At 37.6% G+C, this 26430-nt stretch overlaps 1 protein-coding gene across 1 annotated transcript in view; it reads left to right on the top strand.

The window, feature by feature from the left end:
• Positions 1 to 1491: 1491 nt before the first annotated feature.
• Positions 1492 to 26430, top strand: part of dgat2 (diacylglycerol O-acyltransferase 2) — a 39300-nt gene continuing 14361 nt past the window's right edge. The window contains exons 1-5 of the mRNA XM_028800120.2: positions 1492 to 1645; positions 8146 to 8274; positions 8593 to 8700; positions 9064 to 9134; positions 16460 to 16664. Of these exons, the coding sequence (XP_028655953.1) occupies positions 1606 to 1645; positions 8146 to 8274; positions 8593 to 8700; positions 9064 to 9134; positions 16460 to 16664 (553 nt within the window). The 5' untranslated portion in view covers positions 1492 to 1605. The remainder of the gene's footprint in view (positions 1646 to 8145; positions 8275 to 8592; positions 8701 to 9063; positions 9135 to 16459; positions 16665 to 26430) is intronic.

Below are 26430 nucleotides of genomic sequence, written 5' to 3'. Positions count from 1 at the left end.
GTTGTGCCCAATTATTCTCTATGTAGACTTTGGACATTTTCTCCATGTCTGGGTGGATGTTTCTTTATGCACATTTTAGATCTGACTGGCAGCTCTGAACTGGTATGAATTTGTGCTTTCTGTATCAGATTTGCATTTCGAAATGGGCTGTGTCCTGCTTTGTGACCAGTGCTGTTAGAATTGTCATTATTTCACTGCTGTCCTAAAATTATTTTTGTATGTATGTGTCAGTTGATGGATGGCATACAAACACTGAAAACATTAACTTCAGCTTTAACATTTGCAAATACACCTAAAAACTACATTATAGAATGTTTTTAATTGATTAAACTGAGAAACTAATGATGAAAGTTAGAATTCCTTTTTTATAAAGATGAAGAAAATATATTCCTCAAAAATATAACTTTGAGTTCTACCATAATTGTTTAGTTTTTAAAAACTGTAGGTCAATTCAGTTTAATTTTTATCCATGTTTTTTTTTATCTATACCAGGGTTGTGGAGACCCAGAACATATTGGGATACTGGGATTAAAGCGTCCCTAGAGTCTTTAATAGAGTACACAAAGTGCCACCTAAGGACAAGTGCATGTTTTTTGTGATGTGAATGGAAAACTGGACATATGCAGAGAGAAAGTGTCAACTCTACACAGATCATGTCTAGGTCAAGATTTGAAAACCAGGACTCGGTAGCTGTGAGGTGGTAGGGCGTATATGCCACTCATTATGTGTGAGTTAGAAGTTTCATTTTAGGTGGGTTTAAAAAAAAAGTCTGTTTATTTTTACACAGTTTACTGTATTTATTATGAACTGTCACGCTGTTTAAGATCAGATCATACCTTGCATTTGATGCTGCCCTGCTAAGCTCCAGCACCCTGGACCACTGAATTTGTTCAGACATTACATGAGAATGTTGTGACAGATTCATTTGTTTAATTTGTTCATTTTTAGATTACTGTACATAGGCAGAAACATTGATTGTTTAATTTTCTACACTCTTTACATCCTTCCACACACATACACACACACAATTTTAAAGGTACTGTATTCAATACTTCATTCGGTTTGAATGAAAACCACAAGCCACTAGTCACACATTGCACTCGAATGTAAATAACAAGGCACTAAAACATAAATGACTCTAATGTTTATACACAAACGGTGGTAAAAACCTACTGTGCAAGATACGATGCAAGATAACATACAGGTTAATTTTAGCGTGTTAACTTTTGTCACAGCGAAGCTTGCACTTTTTATTTGTAAAGCCCGAGCTGAACCATTCAGTAACAAAAACTCGACTTTTTATCTTTTAAACAAAGAGATGAGTATTATTTGTAACCAATTTAACCAAATTTAAAAAAAATTATTTTTTTAGAAATTCGTGCTCTAGAAAAAAAGGAATATGTAGCATGCTGTGTCATAACAGCACTAAGACTAGCTCAGTTTCTGCTCCCCCCTGCTCTGCGGTATTGGTAGCGTCCCAAGGATAGTTAAATCGCCGATCAGTTTGGCAGCGACTTGTCATAGTCAGTCGCGGTTACATTTTGACAGCAGTATTCGCCTCTTATTTTTTTTTAATTCATTTTACGAATTAATTCAGCTTTAACAATGAAGACAATCATTGCAGCATATTCTGGCGTATTGCGAGGTAAGAAGGAGAACGAAAAAAGCATTATTTAGGTTCTTTAATGTGTGACGTCTTTCTCTAGAATGTATTTTAACAATTATGATTGTCGTTTTCCTTTTAGTATATTATTAATACGTTTTGTCAAATCTGTTTGTGCTTATAATGTTTGTAGTGGTTGCTTCCTAAGGAAAAATTATATATAAAATGAACGCTTGCGTTAATCAGCCTGTTAGCATCCGAATTCTTTTAACCTCAGTGCAAATGAGTTGCAGAGACTTTCAGGTTTAACTGTTTGCAGGTAATAAGAAGATGGGGTATGCAGTATTTTCCCGCTTGGTGCTTGCATGTGAATGCACGTTCCCAGTACTGCGCGCGTGCACGCCCACCCCTTCCACACGCACAGCGTTCAGATCATATGTATGTTGCTAGCACGCGAGGAGATGCCCTGCTTCTCGGAAGATGAATACCTGCAAGATGTGGTATAACTTTCTTGCCTCTACTCATCTAAAAAGACTATCATGCAGAGGCTTATTAGATGTGTACGGACTGTTTGGTGGGCAGTAAACGAGCACGCTGCTTTATAATTGCACAAACAAGAACTAGTGGCTACCCAGAATCTTCTAGAACTGTAGTAGATGACCTCCACCCTGTCTAACTGTAGCCAATAGACAGTGAAGAAAATACTTAACAAGTGGCAAGAAGCATTAAGGAATGTAACTACTTAAGCTCCATATGTAATGTTGGTGACATTTTATGATGGAATAGTGTTGATGAGGATTACTATCCATACTAGATATTTTAATACTGCTGCTTCAAGAATGTTCAGCCCACACTACCTTGAGGGTAGTACATGTCTTCAAACGTTCATACAGAAATGTGAGGTGTCCTTAAAAAAAAAAAAAAAAAAAAAAAAAAAACCCGCAGGTGAAGTAATTTAAAAAAAAAAAAAAAGTTTCTGTTCTTATAATTCATGATTTTTAAAAAGTAGGGGCCCTTTGAAGCTTGATTTTGCCACATATTCTGTAAAGCTGTCTTATTTCTGTCTTTGGAGCACCCTTTTCCAAATATTCATACGAAGAGTATTGTTTTGTGTTTAAACAACGGACATTGAATGCACAACACTTGCCTTCATTTTTCTTGTGTTTTAACTTGTCTCTCGTTGACTTTGCTGCGTCTGTGGGATATTCTCGTTTATTAATGCATCGAACCATTTTATTCTATATGTTAATTGGCTGCGGTGGTCTGGCGCCCTGCCCGGGGTTTGTTTCCTGCCTTGCGCCCTGTGTTTGCTGGGATTGGCCCCAGCAGACCCCCGTGACCCTGTAGTTAGGCTATAGCGGGTTGGATAATGGATGGATGTTAATTGGTTTGAAATGTGATAATTGTGTGCATTTTATAAAACCGGTCATAAAATATTGAAAGTGAGACCTTTGTAACAGATGTACAGTACTGATGGACCTTTGATTTTTTTTTTTTTTTTAAACACGTCTGCTTAATTTTCGTGATAGTTTTATACATATACTGTATATTCATGCACAAACAAGGACTAACTGGAGATCTAATTCAAAACTGTTATGCTGGGGGTGAGAATATAGAAATTGCACATTTAAGTATGATATTTTGGGCAATTTTAGATAAGGTGCTATTGTACTTTCTTGGTGATATTGTAGATATTTATACATAAGAAAACTGGCTTTCATTTAAAGTCTGTTTTACAGGCTGGGTTAATACTCGTTATATTTGGAAAATACCCTCTGATAGCCAATGGCCATTTTTTTTTAGGTTTCTAAAAAGTGTAAATATTTGTAATTGGAGGATGAGGAATCAATTTTCAGATGGAGGGAACTTTTAAGTGCTCAGTGGAAGCATTATAAATAGTTTATACTAAGCAGTGTTGTGAGAATCAATATTTAATGCATTGCTAACAAATAGAGTTGCATTTTATTTAGCTCACATGTTTTGTTTCTTTGGTTTGTTGTGCTTGTGGTTAGAAACCAATGCATTTTTTTACAATACTTTGAGCAAGTAAGAAGTTAATTTGCACTTATCTGGGACTGTAGTATCTGAAATAATGATTTTTTCTAAATTTTTTTTTTTTTTTTTTTTTTTTTTTAGATACATGCAGCAAAGTAATAAATGGAACACCATTTAAAGAAATGCTGATTTTAAAAATGATTTAAAAACACTATGTATATTTACTGAACATTTTATATAAGCGAAAATGGAAATCAACTTTGCAGTGGTATACAGTCTATACAAAGTACAGTATTTTCTAGTACAAGACTGCAGTCGTCCTCTTGCCCTCATATCTGGGAAGTGTGACACCATGTCCAATGGCAAATTTTATATAACAATGATTGCTAACAAAAATTGCAAAACTTAGTACCTATTAATACAAAGATTAGTTTCAGTGTAAAGTTAAGGATACTGAACTTTTTGAGAAATTGATGCCTTTTTATGTGAACTGTCTGGTTTTCCTTAGAAATGTTTGTCACCTTAAGGTTCGTTATTGCACTTTCACATTTTTTTTTCCCCCATTCAGTTTTAACATTTCATCATTAAATGGCCTAGTGTTGCAGTGTTTTTTGTCAGTTATATAGACAAACAATAAGAATCGGTGAGAGAGAGACGCAAATTTTGGCATTGTACAACTGCATGACCAATGCTTTAATCCACATGTTCAAGACTGTTTATGGAAGTGGAACTACTGTACCACTACAGTATATTTTACTTGTTCACAGCTGTGGTTGGAATGGTGGCATCTTAACAGCTTGCTCTTGTCCATTTTGATGTGCACATTTTGTGCGTTGGGATGGATTCTTTACAAAATATATAGTGATTTACATATTTTCAGATTAGTTTTGCAGTAAAGGGATTTTTTTTTTAAATGTTACCTAATACAGCATAAGTTATAAAAAAAAATATATATTATGGCTTGGGCTAATTTTTCACAAGAAGCAAGAGCAGTTTAGGAAGAATACTTTAATATTTAATGCACTTATAATTTGCTACGAAGCAATTTAATCATGGTGTCCAGTTTCCCATTTGTTTGACATCTGTCTGTCTGTCTATCATATAAAGTATACATAATTTTTAATGTTTAATCCTGGTTAGATGAAATTGGTTACTGGTTATTAATGTTTTGTATGACTTCCCAAGTCAAGTACATGCCTTTTTGAAATATGCTTTTATATTTATATTTTGACCTCATTCTTTTTGTTGGTCGTATTTTTCTTTCTTTCAGCCTTTCTTTTGTTGATGTTTACTTGCTGAGCTGACCGTTCTTTGTGGGCTGCCGCCGTGTATTGTTTGTCTTTAATTTTCTGTGACAGTAATATTGTCTTGTACGGCTCTATTCAATAAGGGCGCGTAGATAATTTAGTTCAAATGGCTCTGGAATATGTGAAGAGCAACAGGTGCAGATCTTTATTTACCCGCGCCTTTATTCGCTGCGCCCAATTGAGGTCGTCCTTTTGAGGCTCGCCTTTTTGTGCGCGCCCTTATTGAAGGATACCGTCTTGTACGTCCGTATGTCCGTAATATATGTACCTTTAATTTTCTCTGGCGGTAATGCAGGCATGCGCGTCGGTAATATGCCTTTAATCTCCTCTGACAGTAATACTGGCTTGTATGTGGCTGTAATATGCGTCACTGTATTGTATACCTTTAATTTCCTCTCGCAGTAATACTGGTTTGTATTTCCGTAAAATGCCTCTAACTTTCTCTGACAGTAATATCGCGCATAGCACCGTGCCACGTGCATGCGCACTTCACCAGAAGACACCCACACACGGACACCTGGACGCACATAGGGATTTTATATACATATATATAGATGTTAACATTGTGCTCGGACTAAAACAAAGTAAATTCTATTTATTCATATATTTTGGTTAACTGAAAATGGTATTGCAGAGATCAACTATAGTGTAATTTGAAATATTTAACGTTACATTTTAAATCCATGTTAACATCTGTTGTACGATAATACTGCTGACTGCAGAATAAAGTAGGTTTATAGTACCATAAAATGTTCAATGACACAGACTGATCACTTTATACTTAATTCTGGAGTTAATTTCCTTTGAAACACTGCTTTGGTCAGAGCCAAGTCTAGTAAGATCTGAACCCACATAGATCTAGCTCTTTCAGCCAGTCCCATGTTCCTTTTAATGGACAAATTATGGTTCAAAGGAGGCAAGGCCTATTTGCTTCTCAGTGTTCTTTATTCGTGCCATCCTTGGAGCTAATAAGGGAGCTAGGCACCTGCTAGGTTCTGTTCGTTTTTGCCATTGTACAACTTAAACAGTAGTGGTTACAGGATGCTTGCTTGTTCTAGTTTCTGGCAAGTGTGTGTTTTAGCAGGATGTGAGTTGGGGCTGTGGTTTCTGACCCACATTTTTTCTGTTTTAGATTTGTGCTGTAAGCAGTTCATTTTGAAAAACTTTTTTTTTTAGGGTCGTCTTTGTCCATCGTTTTGGGGTCGATGTGCTTGATCAACCTTCTTCAAACATTTAGGCTTTCCCACTTTCCCTTCTTCTATACTTCCATTCCAATTACTCTTTTGCCCACATAATTCTCTTCTCATCACATGTCTGTACCACTTCAACCTACTTCTGTATACTTTCTTAAATCTCTCCCACTTTTGTTGTACCTCCGATTTTTTTTTTTTTTTTTTTTGTATCTCCACACATCCATTTTAACATTCTCATTTCTACCACATCTAACTTTATCACTCCCTTTACTTGTCTTGGCTACATACATCTTTTCAGGTCTTGCCACTGTCTTAAAAACCTTTTAACTTTTAACCATTGCCTTACTTCTTCAATCACACAATACACTGATACCTTCTTTCACTTGTTTTAGAGCCTATCTGGATGGAAAAATTGCTCTGATTTTATTTGTGTTGTCTTGGATTCCTTGAAAAAAGAATTTAAATTCAAAACAGTAGAAGAGTTAAAACTAAATGTCATGATATGTACTGTGATTGTCTCTTGCTAATGTACAGCAAATGAACACCCAGCTTTTATTACTGAAAGTACTGTTCGTTTTATTTTTCCATTGGATAGAGACTTAAATATATCCCACATGCTTCTGAAAGAGCACAGATTAAATTTTAATCAGCAAAATTGTTGATAAACTTTAATCGGCAAAATTGATGGACTTTGTAATAGGACTTTAGGAGGGGTTTATGTATGTCCAGCAGCCATTTGATTAGCAATTGATTGAGATGGGATGATATCTATTGATAAAAATACAAGTGGTTTATTTGTATTTAGATTTTAACACGTCACATTTGCAAATATTGCAAGCATTTTTTGACGAGGCATTACATTTAACCTGTGTGTTTATTTGCTATACCTTACAAATGTGTGTGCACATTCTGTAGTGAAATGCTGTGCTACATCTTACATTTGATGTACTTTGTGGGGAACAAACACTTCAACTGAAACTTTCATATGATTTGAAATGTTACTTTTTACTGTATTACAAAATCTTTAACTTGCCTTATTGATTGAAAGGGCAATGGTTAATATTTCTGGTGTGTAGTGAACTTTTTTGGAAACAGACCTTGCTCATTAAGTCATTTTTTTTTCTGCTTTTTTGTGCCTCTTTTATTGGTTATATTCAACCTTTTTAAATTAGTGGTGGCCTTATAATCTTATGAAGATAAGTTGTCATTTCTTTCATCTCCTTAAAGATTTAGTGTCTATCTAGCTACTAATGAGGTTGGCCTGGGTGATAAGGTAAAACTATCAGGAAATACCTGATGGTTCTTAGTACATGTCTTAGTACATGTCTGTTTATGGGACCTATAATGGGATTTAACTTGTATGAAGGGCCAGGCTGGTCATGGTTTAAGTACTTATTTAAAGCAGCAGTTGTTCATACAACCCCAGTCTGCATTAAAGTACTGTTCTGTTCATCTATTTACTTCAATCCATGGCAGTTTTAACGTTTGATAAGGCAATGTTCTTGTATGAGCCAGTGGTACATTCTCATTTGGTTGTGTACACTGTAGTGATGAGGTACAGGTATTTGCCAAACTGCGTTTACAACCCATCTCAAACTAAATTTTCCAAAACTTTCCAAAGCTCTGAGCTAGAGCATATAAATAATGCGAAGGAGTCCAAATGATGCATTTGGTAATTGAATTTTGTTGTGAATATTCATTTTGCAATAAATATCCATTTTAGCTTTGCTGTTTAAGTAAATAGTCGTTTAGGAATATAACTAATGCCCCCACCCATTTGCATTTAAATGGAAAAATGGTTTAAAATGCAACTGTAGAGACAATTACTGTGTTTATTTAATTTGCATTATTTTGATAAAATGTAATATCTCTCCAAAGTAAAGTTGTGCTTTTGTTTAAAAAAAAAAAAAAAAAAAAAAAAAAAAAATAATTATGAAGTGTTTGCATATATACAGCAATTTGACTAAAGAGGTGAAAAGTTCTTGCTTCTTAATTGCCTCAATGGATTTCCTAAATTTTAAGACTATTCCTTCTATAAATTCATTAGGTACTGGAGCAAGTATTCTCTCAGCCTTCCAGGATTTACCATCTATTCCCTGGCCTTCAAACTCAAAGTTGGTGAAGCAACTGCAGATAATCTCTGTTCTTCAGTGGGTCATTACCTTTCTTGTTATGGGTAAGTGATACACACAATTACAAAAATGTGCACATTTGGGCAGCAGGATGTGAGGAAAATGATACTCTTGATGTGAAATTAGAGAAAATGAAAATATTGTGAAATATTTTTTGATGGAAAATCTAGTGGATCTAAGCCTGTTATATTAACTCCTAAAATACTATCCTTGAGATGTGCGTGCGTTAAGCATGAAACTGATTAATTTTCTGGCATTTAATTTTTCTTTGAAAGTCAATTTGCTCAACTGCATACAAAAACTAGAATTCAGTTTCTTAACCTTGAAGTAGTTGTGTGATTTTTGTTTCTTCCTCCCCCAAGGTGCTGCATGTACACTACTTCTTCTTTATATGTTCTGTACTGACTGCTGGGTGATTGCTGCTCTTTATATAGCCTGGCTTGTGTTTGACTGGAATACCCCAGAAAAAGGTGAGAACATTTTAAATCATTTAGTACAAGACTGTAGTCCAAAAACAGCTGGCTGGGCAATGTTCTGCTTTTCCCTTGATAATGTTATATTTGTTTTCCATTTAACACTGCCACTTAAAAGCAGATGTACTGGGTATTACATCTCTTTTCTGGCCCATGAATTCCCATCAGTCTTTAAATAGAACTGTCTTGCTATAAATGAGGAGTCTAGTGTGCCACAGTATAATGGGATATGAGTTGAAAAATCATTTAAAGCAAAGTTTGTGATCTCTGCTTGTTCTAAATGCATATCAAATCCTTTATAATGATATAATATAGATTGCTTATTTTTGTGTATTTTTAATTTTTTTTGTTAACTTTTAGGAGGTAGACGTTCTGAATGGGTCAGAAACTGGACAGTCTGGAAACACTTTCGAGATTACTTTCCAATAAGAGTAGGTTATTTTGCCTTTTTTTTTTTTTTTTTTTATAATCGATTGGTACCACTGTATGTATAAGATGTGACTTTACACAGAAAGTTGTAAGCAGTTTCAGGTGTGAGAAATCACTCATCACTTTAAGCATGTTAGAATTTTATATTTTCTGCCTGGCAGATTTGAAAATTTCTGAGTTTACAAAAAATGTAGAGGAAGGATAAGTGAAAGTCACTTAGGGTCATAAATGAGTGTGTGTGTGTGTGTGTGTGAATATGTGTATAATATATATATAATATATATAATAAATATATGTCCTCTTAAAATAAATTTATCATTTAGTGCTGGCTTACTTAATTTTAATTTATTACTTGGATTAGAGATAGAAAAATGCATAGGTTGACATGACATGTTGGTAGGAATATTTTACAAACTGAAATAGACTAGAATTGTCTTTGAGAAGAACTAATTTTAGAGTTTTTGTTTAGTAGTATATTATTAAAAATGGATTGAGTTATATAACAGATTTTTTCCTTTCCCCATCTCTCTATATAATATATAGAGGGCACGGTGCTATGCGCGATATTACTGTCAGAGAAAGTTAGAGGCGTTTTACGGAAATACAAACCAGTATTACTGCGAGAGGAAATTAAAGGTACACAATACAGTGACGCATATTACAGCCACATACATGCCAGTATTACTGTCAGAGGAGATTAAAGGCATATTACCGACGCGCACGCCTGTATTACCATCGGAGAAAATTAAAGGTATATTACGGACATATATTACGTACAAGCCAGCGACGTACAAGACCGTATCCTTCAATAAGGGCGCGCACAAAAAGGCGAGCCTCAAAAGGGCAACCTCAATTGGGCGCAGCAAATAAAGGTGCGCGTAAATAAAGATCTGCACCTGTTGCTCTTCACATATTCCAGAGCCATTTGAACTAAATTATCCACGCGCCCTTATTGAATAGAGCCGTACAAGACCGTATTACTGTCGCAGAAAGTTAGACACACAATACACGGCGGCAGCCCACGAAGAACGGTCAGCTCAGCAAGTAAACATCAACAAAAGAAAGGCTGAAAAAGAAAAATACGACCAACAGAAAGAATGAGGTCAAAGTCCCTTGCCATTTAATATAGACTGTTCCTACTAATGTTTATGCACTACTGTTCTAGCGCCCGTTATTGTAACGGGCTAAATGACTAGTATATCAAATATTATCCTTTCTTCTTACAAGTTTCTCATCAGACCCTCAATATTTTGTTTCAATCATGAAGTTTTGAAAGCTTCCTAGATGTTAAAACAACTTGCTGCCATCTAAAGTATAATTTATAACACATTTCCTTCCCAATACATGTCTCTCCCATCATATATTACCATTAAGTCAAAGGTCATGAAATACTCTTAACTAGGGATGCACCAATACCGAAACGGGTATCTGGTATCGGCCTCGATACCACATTTTCTAAAGTACTCGTACTCGTTAAAAGTCCCCCGATACCGGGGACCGATACCACGGTCTGAGAAATGTCTATGTTTGAGCGGCGTGTAAGGGGTTAATCACAGGCGCCAAGTGCCCGCCCCCAGGCCCCGGCTGCAGCTCAGAGCGGGGAGAAGGCAAGGTGAGGCGAGACATGTCAGCCGTGTGGAACTATTTCAAAGTGAATGAAGACGACAAAACAAAGGCGGACTGCAAATTGTGCTCAGCGAAATTGTCCAGAGGAGGCTCAAAAGGTAGCGCATTTAACACAAGTAATTTAATCAAGCACCTAAAATCCCAACACGACAACGAGTACAAAGAGTTTACCCACGCTTCTAAACCAACACAACCCACACTGCAGCAAACTCTTGCAAGACAAGAGAAAATGTCCAGAGACAATCCACGTGCTGTGAAAATAACACTGGCAATTATCGAGTACATTGCATTGAGTGACCAGCCACTCTCGGAGGTAGAAAATGTGGGATTCCTGCGTCTCCTCCATGTTCTGGAGCCCAGATATGGTATCCCAAGCCGCCGCTACATGACTGACACGGAGCTGCCTAAACCACACGACTCCGTGAAAAAACATATCCACAGCCTACTGCAAGCCTCCTCTGCGTTTAGTTTCACCACGGATATTTGGACAAGCAGTGTTAGCCCCGTGTCGCTAATTAGCCTAACCTCCCAGTGGATAGACGAGAATTTCTTGGTTTTTTTTTGTTAAATTATATGACTAAAGCTGTTACCTGTAAATTTAAATCATGTTTTTATTAAGTACTCGGTATCGGCAAGTACTGAAATGCAAGTACTCGTACTCGTGCTCGTTTTCCAAAAAAGTGGTATCGGTGCATCCCTACTCTTAACTCTTTTAGGGCTAATTATTTTTTCTTTTTGTCCCAGGGCTGAATATTTTTCCAAAATACTCAGTTTTCTAAAAAGCACACAAAGCAATGGTTTCATGCATAAATCAACATAAAATACTTATGTTGTCACTCTGTTTTATGTTCCAGGAGCCCCATACAGTAGGCATATTCACATACTTATTACATAAGTGTTTATCCCATCACTCATAAGCTGAAAGGCAATTTCTGGTTATAAAAAAAACTGCTTGAAGTAGTTGAGTGGCTACTAATTCGTAGTGTCCACCAGCAGACCGTGTCGTTTGAAGTCTAGTTGCCAGACTGTCTCCCACAGATCGATGTCTGTGTAGTCCTCCCAGGGCGAACGTTTTGTTGGTGTGTCGGCTGCATCAGCATGTCCAGCACTACAATCAGCTGATGCAGGCACCTGACTTTCGTTTTCGATCTCAAGATCACTTGTATCAAAAGTAAACTTTAAGTCAGAGTCCGATTCAGCAATAATACGCAGAAAATAAAGAAAGAAAGAAAAAGAAATAATATGCACAGAGTATCTCGCCCCAGTGTCAATGCCACTCTAGAGGTTGCTTACTCTACGCTACTCACGTACATGCAGGGTTTCATTATCAAGTCAATGAGTTTAACAGTCCTCCTAGCAAAGAGGGTCTACCTATAATGTAACGGTGAGTTTTACCAACATTTACAGCTTTGTCGCCCTCTGCCCCTGATGTCCATCTTCAACCCAATGTGTCGACAAAAGTCGACATCCGCCCTAAAAGAGTTAAAGAAAATGGTGTGCAGGCAAACCATAACAGAATGATCCCTTATTTTGAATAAGCACATTTAAGTCTGTAAAACATCACTTAACATGATAAAGTAGAATAATTAAATATTCTGAAATAAGAACACTTTTGAAATGGACATCCCCCAAAATGTTCATAATCCATTACCATAGTTGAATAGGCATAAAAATACTTACTTTGCTAATGTGTATCTTTTTGCACCGTGGCAGGTGTAAATAATACAGCATAGGAGAGAACTTACTTACTTTACACAATTGCTGTGCCGATTTAAAAAGTGCTTGTGGTTGAATTTGTAGGAGACAAAGATGCCTACCATTTTTAAATACAACATTACAAATGAGTATTGCGTAAATTTAATTTAGTTAATAAATTTCAAACACCCACACACTTGTCACTTTAGTTTTTAAACTATTGCCAATTATTGCACTTTTCATCTTGCTTTAGATAGATACTTTATTAATCCCAATGGGAAATTCACATTTTCCAGCAGCAGCATACTGATACAATAAATAATATTAAATTAAAGAATGATAATAATGCAGGTGAAAAAAAGACAATAACTTTGTATATGTTAAATGTTAATGTTTACCGCCCCGGGTGGAATTGAAGAGTCGCATAGTTAGTTTTAAATTTAAAATTTAAATTTTTAGTTGCAAATGTAGGTGAATACAGGAAATTCAGTACTGAAAAATGTTGACCCATGCAGTACACATTTCAGCTTGGTTACCAGGTAAAATAAACAATTTTAAAATGTTAAATCATTCATATTATAATAAATGTAAACAGAATATTGTAATTGTCCTCAATGTTAACACTTAAAATTCCAATGGTAAAATTTCTAAAAGCAGTACATGTTACAGCACCCAATGGTGCCATTTAGTTAAACCTAACCATACAAGCAGCAGTATCAATAGGTGAAATTGTTATTATTCAGCAAAGTGTTAGTTTTGTTAGTTTTCATGGACTTCCCTTCTCTTTATTTCACCAGCATAGTTTATAAGGTTAGACTCCAGTGATGCATCAGATTGGTAATTCAACAAAACTGACCAAATTTTGTCTTTCAAAGATCTTGAAGTAAAGATCTACCAAGTTAAAAAAAAAAAAAAATTACATATATCCTGCGGTGGGTTGGCACCCTGCCCAGGATTGTTTCCTGCCTTGTGCCCTGTGTTGGCTGGGATTGGCTCCAGCAGACCCCCGTGACCCTGTGTTCGGATTCAGCGGGTTGGAAAATGGATATATATATATATATATATATATATATAATAATATAATTTTTTTTTTTTTTTTTTTACTTGGTAGGATATTTTTCCCATACCGTTAACTAGGAATCTTAGACCTAGTGCTTGCTTACTACACATAGAGAACATTACATTAGAGTTCATTGACTAAATAATTTTTTTAAAAGTTAATAAGGAGTATTACTCTTGCAAAACAAACAATATTTTATGATGGTACTTTCCAAAAGCTGATAGTGTACTTTTTCTGTGACATAACTGGTCACCATTTTATGATGGTACTTTCCAAAAGCTGATAGTGTACTTTTTCTGTGACATAACTGGTCACCCTAGTACCCTGCAGATGATAAACCTCTAGCGGCTCAAATTCATACATATATGGGACAACAATATGACTTCTAGGATGATGGGAATGGAAGTTGGTAGTTTCCAGGTATGTGCGGGGTGTAGCTGTTATGTTGCACAGGTCTGTTACATTTGTTCAACTGCCTTAACTAAAACAGAATAACGTATTTAGATAAACCATGCAGGACTTCATTATTAGAGTAACAAAACTTCAAACATTAAGGATCAAAGGAACCTGTGTTTATTCCGTGTGCTTATTTTACATGACCGAGGTATTGACAACTGCCCAGTTTAAATTTGACACTTTGGAAAATTCTCACTAATGTTCACTGGTGTGTAGTAGTGGTTGGGTGTGTGTTGTGTTTTTTATACTTTAGCACTTGTTGATGAGACAGCCAATTGCCAGGTAGACTTTGATCTCTTGGCCAGAGTAATCCAGATTCTGGTAAAGTTGTTTACTTATACTTTATGCTGATCTTTGTTTAAAAGTTAATACTGCTGCTGCTTTTTAGATGCATCTTGCCTAGCAGGCAGGCAATTATTAGATAAACTGCATATGGGGTTTGGGGGGGGGGGATGGATGGGTTATATTTCTGTTAATGGTCTTTGTGGTCAAAGTCACATTTAAAATATTACATTTAAGTAAAATCTGTTCTGCTTAGTGATGGTGGAGGACAGCTGACCATATATGAAAAAATTTTACAATTACTACTGTATATTTTAACATGTAATCCATCCATTTTCCAAATCAACTTAATAGCCACTGAAGCCTATCCCAGTAGTAATTGGGTGCAAAGCAGGAACAGAAATTAGTCAAGGCACCAGGGCAAACAGACCCATGCACACACTTGCTAGGGCCAATTCAGCAATGGCAGTGTACCTAACCTGTATGTCTTTAGACAATTACTACTGTATATTTTAACATGTAATCCATCCATTTTCCAAATCAACTTAATAGCCACTGAAGCCTATCCCAGTAGTAATTGGGTGCAAAGCAGGAACAAAAACTAGTCAAGGCACCAGGGCAAACAGACCCATGCACACACTTGCTAGGGCCAATTCAGCAATGGCAGTGTACCTAACCTGTATGTCTTTAGACTGTGTGATGAAAAGGGAGTTCCCAGAGGAAACTCGTATTGACACCGGAAGAACATGCAAACTCTACTCTGCCACCATGCCATCCTTTGACATGTAATAAGACAATTTTTCAGTGCATTAAATGGCCCTCATTAGCAATCACGGACTCGCTAAGTTTGATGTGGTGTAGTGGACTGTTGTTAGTTTGAAAAAGTAGTCTTGAACAGTAATGTGTTCTGCAGGGTGTTGGTCCTGTTAATGACATCCCACTTCCTGTTCCTCACTTTTCTCCACATGGTTGCTAGAGGAGACGGCAGAAGTGATGTCCTTGATTGTCCCCCGACATGTTCCCCAACATTATAGGGATGAAATTGGAGATTTGGTTAGATTATACACTGCTTCTCTTCCTTAAGTTGTTTCACTGCAGAACACCCACCATGCTGGGTTGTTTTTTCACCTAACCCCTTCGACCAAAGATGGAAATTGGCCCCGGACAGCACTTTACTCCATGGCAGGACCCACTAGTGCACATATCCATTCACACATGGCTAATATGCAGTTTCACTTGCATGTGTTTCTTTAATATCACTTCAGTAGTGTAATAACCAAGATAACTTGCTAATTTATGAGCATTATCTCCAGCTTCAGGAGCTTCCATACTGTCCTCAGACAGTTCAATACATTGATGGATATGCCGACCTAGTATACTGCAACTTCCAAGACCGCGTAAACTCTGCTCTGCATCTATTCAGCTCTACATGGCCTCAGTGCTGGTGGGTTCTGCCAACCTACTAGGTCTTTGTCAAAAGGCTGAGAAGTTTTCTCCTTGATTACCTGCGTTTTGTTTTCATGAATATTTGTAAATGTTGTATACATCTGCCTTCATGTGCTCTTGTCCACTAGATGGCAGACAATCCTAAATGTGTTTACCCAACAACGTTCATTTCATATGATAATTGTAATTCGGTGTGTTTTAATGTTGTGCTCTTCCTAGACTAATGTAAATGTAAGCATAGTATTGCAGTCTCTGCAGCAATGTTAACATTAGTAGTGTACCATTTAATAATGTAGAAGCAATGCATTTTGTTATACAAGTACCAGCAAACAACACTGCTTCACACTCCTGTAAATACTACATATGACCCCAATACCTGTCCTCCATGTACTGATGAGATTGCTACAAAAATGTTTACAGTCCTATACTCCCATCTACCCCAACATTATTTGTGTACATTTTTTTAACATGTAGCTATTCTTCCAAAGTGCCATTTAACACTAAAATGTAATTGCTCTCCTGTGCCACTAGCCTCTGTTCATTCTAGATTCGTATTTGTTTAGAGCACTCTTGCTTTTTCTCTTGTTGATCAATACTACATCTTCTTTTGACATGGCTATACTTTATATTTTTATCTGAGTTTACTTGGTTTGATACTGTTCTGTAATAATTGTTCTGTAAATTGTCTTATGATATGCATGCTATGAATTGTCTGTTAAATTACTGAATACCTTGCCTTTCTATTTTTCTTTTTTTAAACAGTTGATCAAAACCCATACCTTGCTGCCAAGCAGAAATTATATTTTTGGATATCATCCACATGGCATTTTCTGTTTTGGAGCATTCTGCAACTTTGGTACAGAAGCAACTGGGTTTTCAAAAAAATTTCCAGGCATTCGCCCTCACCTTGCTACCCTGAGTGGGAACTTTAGATTGCCAGTGCTGCGAGATTATTTATTATCTGGTGGTAAGTGTGTTTTTGTTAACTGGTGTGGTAAATGTTAATCATTCACTTTGAAATAATGATGAGCTTCGCTGTGCTGCTTTGTTAAAAATGGTATCTTTTTCACCAATTAGTTTTCATTTGACCATGTACATGAAACTCTTAAATACTATAGTTCTGAATTCCAGTTAATGATGTATCCATGATTTATCAAATATCTTTGACTGGCAGCATTGTAATGCCAGAGGACCAATAGCTCTTTAGAACTGAGCCTATTCAGTATTATATCCCTCGTCATTTTGATGATGGTGATCTTTTAATAGGAATGACCGTAACTTTGGTGTTTTCATGTAATGTAAACAGTTACATTTGAATTTATACTAAAACTATAAATTTTAATATGAATTTTAGTTTTATTTAAAACTTAAAAGGCAAAATAGTTTTTTGTATGTATGTATGTATGTATGTAAATTAAAAAATTTTGTATTAGTCTTGTTTATAATGTGCGTTTCATCTATTGTTTGGTGTCCTTGAGTGTTTAGAAAGGTGCTTAGAAATAAATAAAAATGTAGTAGTATTTATTATTGTGTGTGTTTAAGAAAAATATTGAAATAAACCTGATTTTTTTTTTTTTTTTTTTTTTTTTTTTTTTTTTTTCCTCCGCCACCCCAAATCTTACAATGTATTTTTTTTTTTTTTTGGTTTGTTTTTTTTATGGATGGGTAACAATGAGAATATTGGCAGGAATGCTTCGCATTTACTAGATGTTTTTGCTTGAGTTCAGGAATTTGTTATAAAATGGCAATAGCTTAACTCTAGTCCACCAATAGTATTCTGCTGAGGTGCAGCAAAGGCACTAACATGTGCTTGAGACCAACGTTAAATGTTGGCATTTTACAAAGTGTAGTTTTATTAGTCATTACTTGACTTTGTTCATTACAAAATATGCCTTTCTGGATCATTTAACAAATTTAAAAAATGGTCCAGTCATTTTGAATATAATTTACAATTTCTTTGTTTTTAGTTGGCAGCGTATTCTCATTTTAATGCAATTTTAGATATTTGTTAAAATTAGGAATTTCTTTGTTCTGTGTTGGCAAATGTGATATCTTGAGACATTTCAGTTGGTAATTTTTTTTAATATCCGTTACTAGTCATATTTTGTACTTCCAAATTAACCTTGTACCTTTTGCAATAGTTTAATATTACCAGAGGAGGTGGCATCTGAGCTTTGTACTATGGATTCTTCCCTGCATTTTGTTTGACTAGATACAGAAATTGTTTTAAGGTCACTGTCTTAACTTCAGTATATCTTGAAAATATGATATTTGTCTCCTTACCTCTTTTGCTTGTTAGTTTATTTATTGGTCTCTTTATATTACCTGTGATTTGGCCATATCAACAGCTTCACTTTGTCTTTTTAAAGCTATGCCATTGTAGAACTGTCATTAGTAATTTAAAGTATGTAATCCATTTTCTCCAGAAATTGCTACAGAATATATATTAAACTGAGAGTGTATTTAAAAGGTACTCTTGGCAATTCTTATTTAATTGCTCAGTGTTGCACTGGAAGTCACAAAGAATAAATGAACACTGAGTGATGATCACCATATTGATCACCATATTTAAAAAAGTAAGTGTGTGTGTTTGTTTCACCAAAGAACTGCATTTCTTTACTGTGATAAAGTATCAAATTGGACTATCCTGGTGCAGTTAGTTTCATTTTGCACAACTGAATGTCATTGTAGCGGTTTATTTGCATTATTTTGGTTATGCCATTTTTTGTTTTTTATAATGACCGTTTATTATTCTCTTTGCACAGTTGTGGTCCTGTTTATAGTTGCTAAGCTTATCGGTCATGTGACATGGAGATGCTGTGACTTGCCATGTCCACACGTTCTGCCCGAGTGTTCAAAAAGGTGCAATGCTCAAATTCAATATATCCAATAAAAGAGTGGAAATCCATGAGATTAAAAACAGGACTTAAATTGAGGGGGGGGGGGGGCGGGGGGGGGGGGGGGGGGGGCGGGGACCATCAGTCATTGGGTCAATGTTGCTTTACGTCCCAGACATTTCCAGCACAACTCCCTCTCCCCAGCTCTCCCATTGCTTGCTCAGCTGGAAAAGACTTCAACAGCCGTGGTCCTCTCTAATCCAACCCCCATCTTGGCTGCCTCGAGTGGTGTCAGCCAGACCACTCGGGGTCAGTTGTCCTCATTTTTCTTGTTCACACTGGCACACCTTGGATCCCTGGAGAGGACACCACCTTTATCGCACCCACTCCTCTGAACAATCGGTGACGATCTGTCACTAGAGCACCAATCCTGTGCTCCATTGTGGGACCATGACCGCACTACCTTTCCCTATGCTGGCTGGCTTGTGTTCGTTCTCTCTCTCTCTCTCTCTCTCTCTCTCTCTCTGTGTTTGTTTTCTTTATTTCCTGGTGCTCCCCTTTTTATATGCTGGGGAGCAGTTATAGGTGTGGACACCCGATGCTCGCCCTTGGCTGATAACGAGACAATCAGACCACCTGCATGTGCTGGCAAGGCAACGCACAAACGGCTGACTGCCTTTCGCCAAGTCCGATAAACAGTCTTCTCTGCAGACAACTCACACCTGCTCCACTCCCCAGCACAAGCACATCCAATTTATTTACACGCGTGTTTTTACTTGTTCCTGTTGGTGTTGGAACCCCTTCAGTTTATGCTTCATTTCCTACATACAGTATGTGTGGTTCTCTCCCCCCCCGCACCCGCACACACCATGTGTTTCACTTTCCAGGGAAACGGATGGAATCTCTAAATTAAATACCAAAAGGAGTAATGTAGATTCCATCTAGGCTCTTGGACAGTAAACCAACTCTCTCTTTGCACATACAAGTACTGTATTTGTCCAAAGAGGGATGTTTAGCCTATATGAGGATGTTGTAAGAGATTTTTAATAAAGGCGGAGGCTTGCTAATTAATGCAACATTATCTGTTATGTTGATACCAATATTACACATTTCCATTGCTCCTATTTGGAATATGAATGATTGATAACAAATGAGTGAAAAATATATTTATTTAGCCTGTGTAATGAGAAGAGCTCTATACAAGAATGGGTGCCAGTCAGGGGTTTCTATATGAACCATAGATCTGTTAAGAGAAAACTGATGGTTTTTGCTTTTTCAGTAGAATGAAAACAGAGATGTACATCAGGTAAAGATTCTATGCAAAGAATGAAGGATCTCTTGGCTTTAATATCCTTATAAGAACTATGTAACTATCTCCACTAAACTACAGAAGTTACACATGGCACCATAATTTTGCAGGTTACATACATACAGCATGTACCTTAGTCTTTCAATTGGTTTGTTAGTTACAAAAAATCTTTCTGCCACTAGATGGAGGCATAGAGCTGGCAGTCTTGATCTGTGTGTTTATTCACTTACACACTTTTTTTTTTTTTATTTAACTTTCAAAAGTGGAAAAAAAATTGCATAAACACATGATGCCACTAAGGTAACCAAATGCATACTTTTGAATATGAATTCTGCAGTGTTCATTGGATAATGTACCAGAATCATCCAGCATTACCAAAAGAGTTGTAGTAGTCTGTGGCATTTGCCAGTACACATTTACAGTACTTGACCATATACATGGTATCTTTGCGAGTAAACTTAGTGCTGCTTAGTTCAGTGCAGTATAATAACTATTGGAGCTTTGTTGTGGCTGTATAAACTCATTGTTCTAAATCGATTAAAACATTCTGTAACCAGCACAAATGAGTTTTGAAGTGTACATGCTGCATTTTCAGGTTTTTTTACTCTTTTTAAGTCGCTTTTTTTTTTTCTGCAGATTAGCTGCATCCACTGAAGTTGGTTGAGTGATTATCTACACCTCCTAATTAAATTTAGCACTTGCTTCAAACTATAGATGGGCTAATAACTTTGCAAGATCCCCATTAATTTAAATGATAGGTACTGTACTTTAGATATTAGCAGCTTTCTGACTTTGGTTTATGGGCATCTTACTACTAACGGTATTTAAATAAATAAATAAATAAATAAAAAATCGATACACTGGAGTATTGCAATATTATGTTTTTTGATAGTTCATTAATTCTCAAAAACATAGAATTGATTTTTAATTATTTACATTCAAAGATTCAAGGCACACAGTTCATTTTTGCGTTGTTTAGCTGCTATTTTGTAATCAGGGGTTTAATGTAACAACATAAATTGAGACCGGAATCAGCGTACGGGTTGACGTATGTATGCTTTCAATACTTGGGCGCACGGATCTGGCAGACAACATGGATCGTGTTGTGATAAACTGAACTGACTAGTAATCCAACAACCGATGGCTGAATCCAGAGGAGTTAGACATCCCACGGTATACAGAGTGGAAGTGTGGGCTCATTTTGGCTTTCACAATAAAGAAGGTACTAAGGAGATTGACAAGAGCCATGCCGTCTGCAAATTGTGCCATGCCAAAATCCAAATATTTGGGGAACCACAAACCTGAGAGCACACTTAGTAAGACACCATTCTGATGTACAGATAAAGGAGCAGCAAGCATTAAAGTGGGTCCCTCTCAACTCACTACAGAGCAAGTTAGCACAGACCTCAACTCGTGCAAACAAAAAATAACTTGATCAATACTCTATTTCATTTGCAAAGATATGCACCCTCTTGAGTGTTGTAGAGAATGAAGGCTTTCGAAATATGGTGAATACAATAGAGCCTCATTACACCATACCCTACCGACAACACATCACTGACATCCGCTGTGCCCAAATTGTATAAGGAGGTAAAAATGAAGGTAAACCCCTCAGCTCCAACGCAGGAGACATTGTTACTGCAGAGAAGTGTTCTGAAAGCTAGGCATGTTGACCAGCTCATCTTCCTCCACAAAAACCTTGACATTAAAAAAATAAGCACTGACATGCGTACAAGCTATAATAACATGTGCAATCCAAGTTTAAGATCTGAAAGTATTGACTATGAATATATATGCATTTTCTTCCATTTAATATTTTCTTTAGGAATCCTGCAAGCACTTTTTAAGTTTCACTGATGTAGGCAGATGTAGTTCCTTTTTTCAGATTGCAGAAAATTATAGTGTTATGATGTTGGATGTTAAACCAACATCATAACAATGTGGAGATAGTGAATCAGGAAGTGCAACAGATAAGCAAGGAGGAAGTAAGGACAGCTATGAAGAGGATGAAAAATGGAAAGGCCATTGGTCCAGATGACATACCTATAGAAGCATGGAGGTGTTTAGGACAGATGGCAGTGGAGTTTTTAACCAGATTGTTTAATGGAATCTTGGAAAGTGAGAGGATGCCTGAGGAGTGGAGAAGAAGTGTACTGGTGCCAATATTTAAGAATAAGGGGGATGTGTAGGACTGCAGTAACTACAGGGGAATAAAATTGATGAGCCACAGCATGAAGTTATGGGAAAGAGTAGTGGAAGCTAGGTTAAGAAGTGAGGTGATGATTAGTGAGCAGCAGTATGGTTTCATGCCAAGAAAGAGCACCACAGATGCAATGTTTGCTCTGAGGATGTTGTTGGAGAAGTTTAGAGAAGGCCAGAAGGAGTTGCATTGCGTCTTTGTGGACCTGGAGAAAGCATATGACAGGGTGCCTCGAGAGAAGCTGTGGTATTGTATGAGGAAGTTGGGAGTGGCAGAGAAGTACGTAAGAGTTGTACAGGATATGTACGAGGGAAGTGTGACAGTGGTGAGGTCTGCAGTAGGCGTGACGGATGCATTCAAGGTGGAGGTGGGATTACATCAGGGATCGGCTCTGAGACCTTTCTTATTTGCAGTGGTGATGGACAGGTTGACAGACGAGATTAGACAGGAGTCCCCAAGGACTATGATGTTTGCTGATGACATTTAGATCTGTAGCGGTAGTAGGGAGCCGGTTGAGGAGACCCTGGAGAGGTGGAGATATGCTGTGGAGAGGAGAGGAATGAAGGTCAGTAGGCACAAGACCGAATACATGTGTGTAAATGAGAGGGAGGTCAATGGAATGTTGAAGATGTAGGGAGTGGAGTTGGTGAAGGTGGATGAGTTTAAATACTTGGGATAAACAGTACAGAGTAATGGGGATTGTGGAAGAGAGGTGAAAGAGTGCAGGCAGGGTGGAATGGGCGGAGAAGAGTGTCAGGAGTAATTTGTGACAGACCGCTATCAACAAGAGTGAAAGGGAAGGTCTAGGATGGTAGTGAGACCAGCTATGTTATATGGGTTGGAGAGGGTGGCACTGACCAGAAAGCAGACAGAGCTGGAGGTAGCAGAGTTAAAGATGCTAAGATTTGCACTGGGCGTGATGAGGATGGATAGGATTAGAAATGAGTACATTAGAGGGTCAGCTCAAGTTGAACTGTTGGGAGACAAAGTCAGAGAGGTGAGATTGCGTTGGTTTGGACGTGTGCAGAGGAGAGATGCTGGGTATTGTGGGAGAAGGATGCTAAGGATAGAGCTGCCAGGGAAGAGGAAAAGAGGAAGACTTAAGTGAAGGTTTATGGATGTAATGTGATGAGAGGACATGCAGGTGATGGGTGTAACAGAACAAGACGCAGAGGACAGAAAGATATGGAAGAAGATGATTCGCTGTGGCAACCCCTAACGGGAGCAGCCGAAAGATGATGATGGATGTTACAGGGACAGTGCATTTTCTTTTGTTAACCACTTGAGATTGAAAAATTAAAATAAATCAAACAGTGTTACTACATATACTGTAAATTCAGACAGTATACAGTGCATCCGGAAAGTATTCACAGCGGATCACTTTTTCCACATTTTATGTTACAGCCTTATTCCAAAATGGATTAAATTCATTTTTTTCCTCAGAATTCTGCACACAACACCCCATAATGACAATGTGAAAAAAGGTTACTTGAGGTTTTTGCAAATTTATTAAAAATAAAAAAACTGAGAAATCACATGTACATAAGTATTCACGGCCTTTGCTCAATACTTTGTCGATGCACCTTTGGCAGCAATTACAGCCTCAAGTCTTTTTGAATATGATGCCACAAGCTTGGCACACCTATCCTTGGCCAGTTTCGCCCATTCCTCTTTGTAGCACCTCTCAAGCTCCATCAGGTTGGATGGGAAGCGTCGGTGCACAGCCATTTTAAGATCTCTCCAGAGATGTTCAATCTGATTCAAGTCTGGGATCTGGCTGGGCCACTCAAGGACATTCACAGAGTTGTCCTGAAGCCACTCCTTTGATATCTTGGCTGTGTGCTTAGGGTCGTTTGTCCTGCTGAAAGATGAACTGCCGCCTCAGTCTGAGGTCAAGAGCGCTCTGGAGCAGCTTTTCATCCAAGATGTCTCTGTACATTGCTGCAGTCATCTTTCCCTTTATCCCGACTAGTCTCCCAGTCCCTGCCGCTGAAAAACATCCCCACAGCATGATGCGGCCACCACCATGCTTCACTGTAGGGATGGTATTGGCCTGGTGATGAGCAGTGCCTGGTTTCCTCCAAACGTGATGCCTGGCATTCACACCAAAGAGTTCAATCTTTGTCTCATCAGACCAGAGAATTTTCTTTCTCATTGTCTGAGAGTCCTTCAGGTGCCTTTTGGCATACTCCAGGCGGGCTGCCATGCCTTTTACTAAGGAGTGGCTTCCGTCTGGCCACTCTACCACACAGGCCTGATTGGTGGATTGCTGCAGATATGGTTGTCCTTCTGGAAGGTTCTCCTCTCTCCACAGAGGATCTCTGGAGCTCTGACAGAGTTACCATCGGGTTCTTGGTCACCTCCCTGACTAAGGCCCTTCTCCCCCAATCACTCAGTTTAGATGGCCGGCCAACTCTAGGAAGAGTCCTGGTGGTTTCGAACTTCTTCCACTTATGGATGATGGAGGCCACTGTGCTCATTGGGTCCTTCAAAGCAGCAGAAATTTTTCGTAACCTTACCCAGATTTGTGCCTCGAGACAATCCTGTCTGAGGTCTACAGACAATTCCTTTGACTTCATGCTTCATGTTTGTGCTCTGACATGAACTGTCAACTGTGGGACCTTTTATATAGACAGGTGTGTGCCTTTCCAAATCATGTCCAATCAACTGAATTTACCACAGGTGGACTCCAATTAAGCTGCAGAAACATCTCAAGGATGATCAGGGGAAACAGGATGCACCTGAGCTCAATTTTGAGTTTCATGGCAAAGGCTGTGAATACTTATGTACATGTGCTTTCTCAATTTTTTTTATTTTTAATAAATTTGCAAAAACCTCAAGTAAACTTTTTTCACGTTGTCATTATGGGGTGTTGTGTGTAGAATTCTGAGGGAAAAAAACAAATTTAATCCATTTTGGAATAAGGCTGTAACATAACAAAATGTGGAAAAAGTGATGTGCTGTGAATAGTTTCCAGATGCACTGTATATTTCAAGTTCTGCTTTAAAGGTTCACATACTAGTGTAGTATATAGGCCATTTTTTAATTTTCTCAATTTGTTTATCTAAAGAATCCTGTAAGCACTTTTATTTTTTACTGATATGATGTACTGTAAACAAATGTTAATTCTTTTGTTCGGATTAAAGTGCTATGCATTTTCTTAAACTACTTGAAACATAGTGTGAACTGTGAACCCTTTAAAGCAGGATCAAAAAGTACAGTCATCCCTCACCTATCGCGGGGGTTACGTTCCAGAGCCCCCCGCGATAGGTGAAAATCCGCGAAGTAGCGACCTATATTTTATTATTTATACATATTTTAAGGCTTTATAAACCCTTCCCACACTCTTATAAACCTTTCTCACTCTCTTGTTAACCTTTCCCACACTCTTATAAACACTTCCTATGCTCTTAAACACTTCCTACATTCTTAAACACCGCAGATCAACACTGTACACTGCACGCAACGATCAGATGTCGATGTGTCTGCACTCGCTTTGTGAAGGGGGGCAGCTGAACTCGCGCTGAGCAGAAATGGACTTTGTGCTGCTTCTGCCAAAATGCCTGCTTGTCGCTCTGCGCGTTCGGAAGGAGGAGGAGGAGTGGGGGTGTGTGAGGGCTGAACGCACATTCGCTCAAACCCCACCTCCCCGGAGGCGCAGTTCGCTCCTGCCACTTCGCATTGTCAAGGTGGTGGGGAGCTGAATGAACGCTAAGGAGAAGTGGACTTTGTGCTGGCTTTGTGCTGCTTGTCGCTCTGCGTGTCAATAATTTAAAAGCCTGTACAGCACCTATTTTCCTGTCTCACTGTCTTGTCTTGCGTGAAGTTAAAATGTTTTATAATAGTGAGATGTTACTCATATCCTTAGCCCGACATCCACATATCATATGTGTTAACAAAGTGTGTTTTATAAGTTTACATGTGTTTAAAGCATGTGGGATGGGTATTTTAAGGCTTAAACTATAAAATGTTTATTTATATGGTCTTTCTATATCGCGGATTTTCTCCTGTTGCTGATGGGTCTGGAACATAACTTCCGCGATAGGCGGGCAATCACTTGTATTTAAAAACCCGCGAAGTCGTGAATCCGCGAAAAGTGAACCGCGAAGTAGCGAGGGATTACTGTATAGGTGTTTTTTTTTTTTTTTTTTTTTTTTTTTTTTTTTAGTGATATAGGAATATGTTAATTCCTTTCCTCTGATTGCACAAAAGGTAATGCGATGATGCCTGAAGTTATAGGGACTGTGATAAATGCAGTTGCCGATCCCACTGTTCTGATTGCATAAAGTAAACTTTTTTTTTTTTTTGTTTTGTTTTGTTTTCTCTGATTTTATGCACATAGTGGTGTATTCTTTATACTATGATTTGTTTTCCTTAAATTAGATTT

The sequence above is a fragment of the Erpetoichthys calabaricus genome, chromosome 4 (genome assembly GCF_900747795.2).
Source record: "Erpetoichthys calabaricus chromosome 4, fErpCal1.3, whole genome shotgun sequence".
Taxonomy (NCBI): domain Eukaryota; kingdom Metazoa; phylum Chordata; class Cladistia; order Polypteriformes; family Polypteridae; genus Erpetoichthys; species Erpetoichthys calabaricus.
Note: the sequence above shows the minus strand (reverse complement) of the source record. Positions and strands in the feature narration are given on the sequence as shown.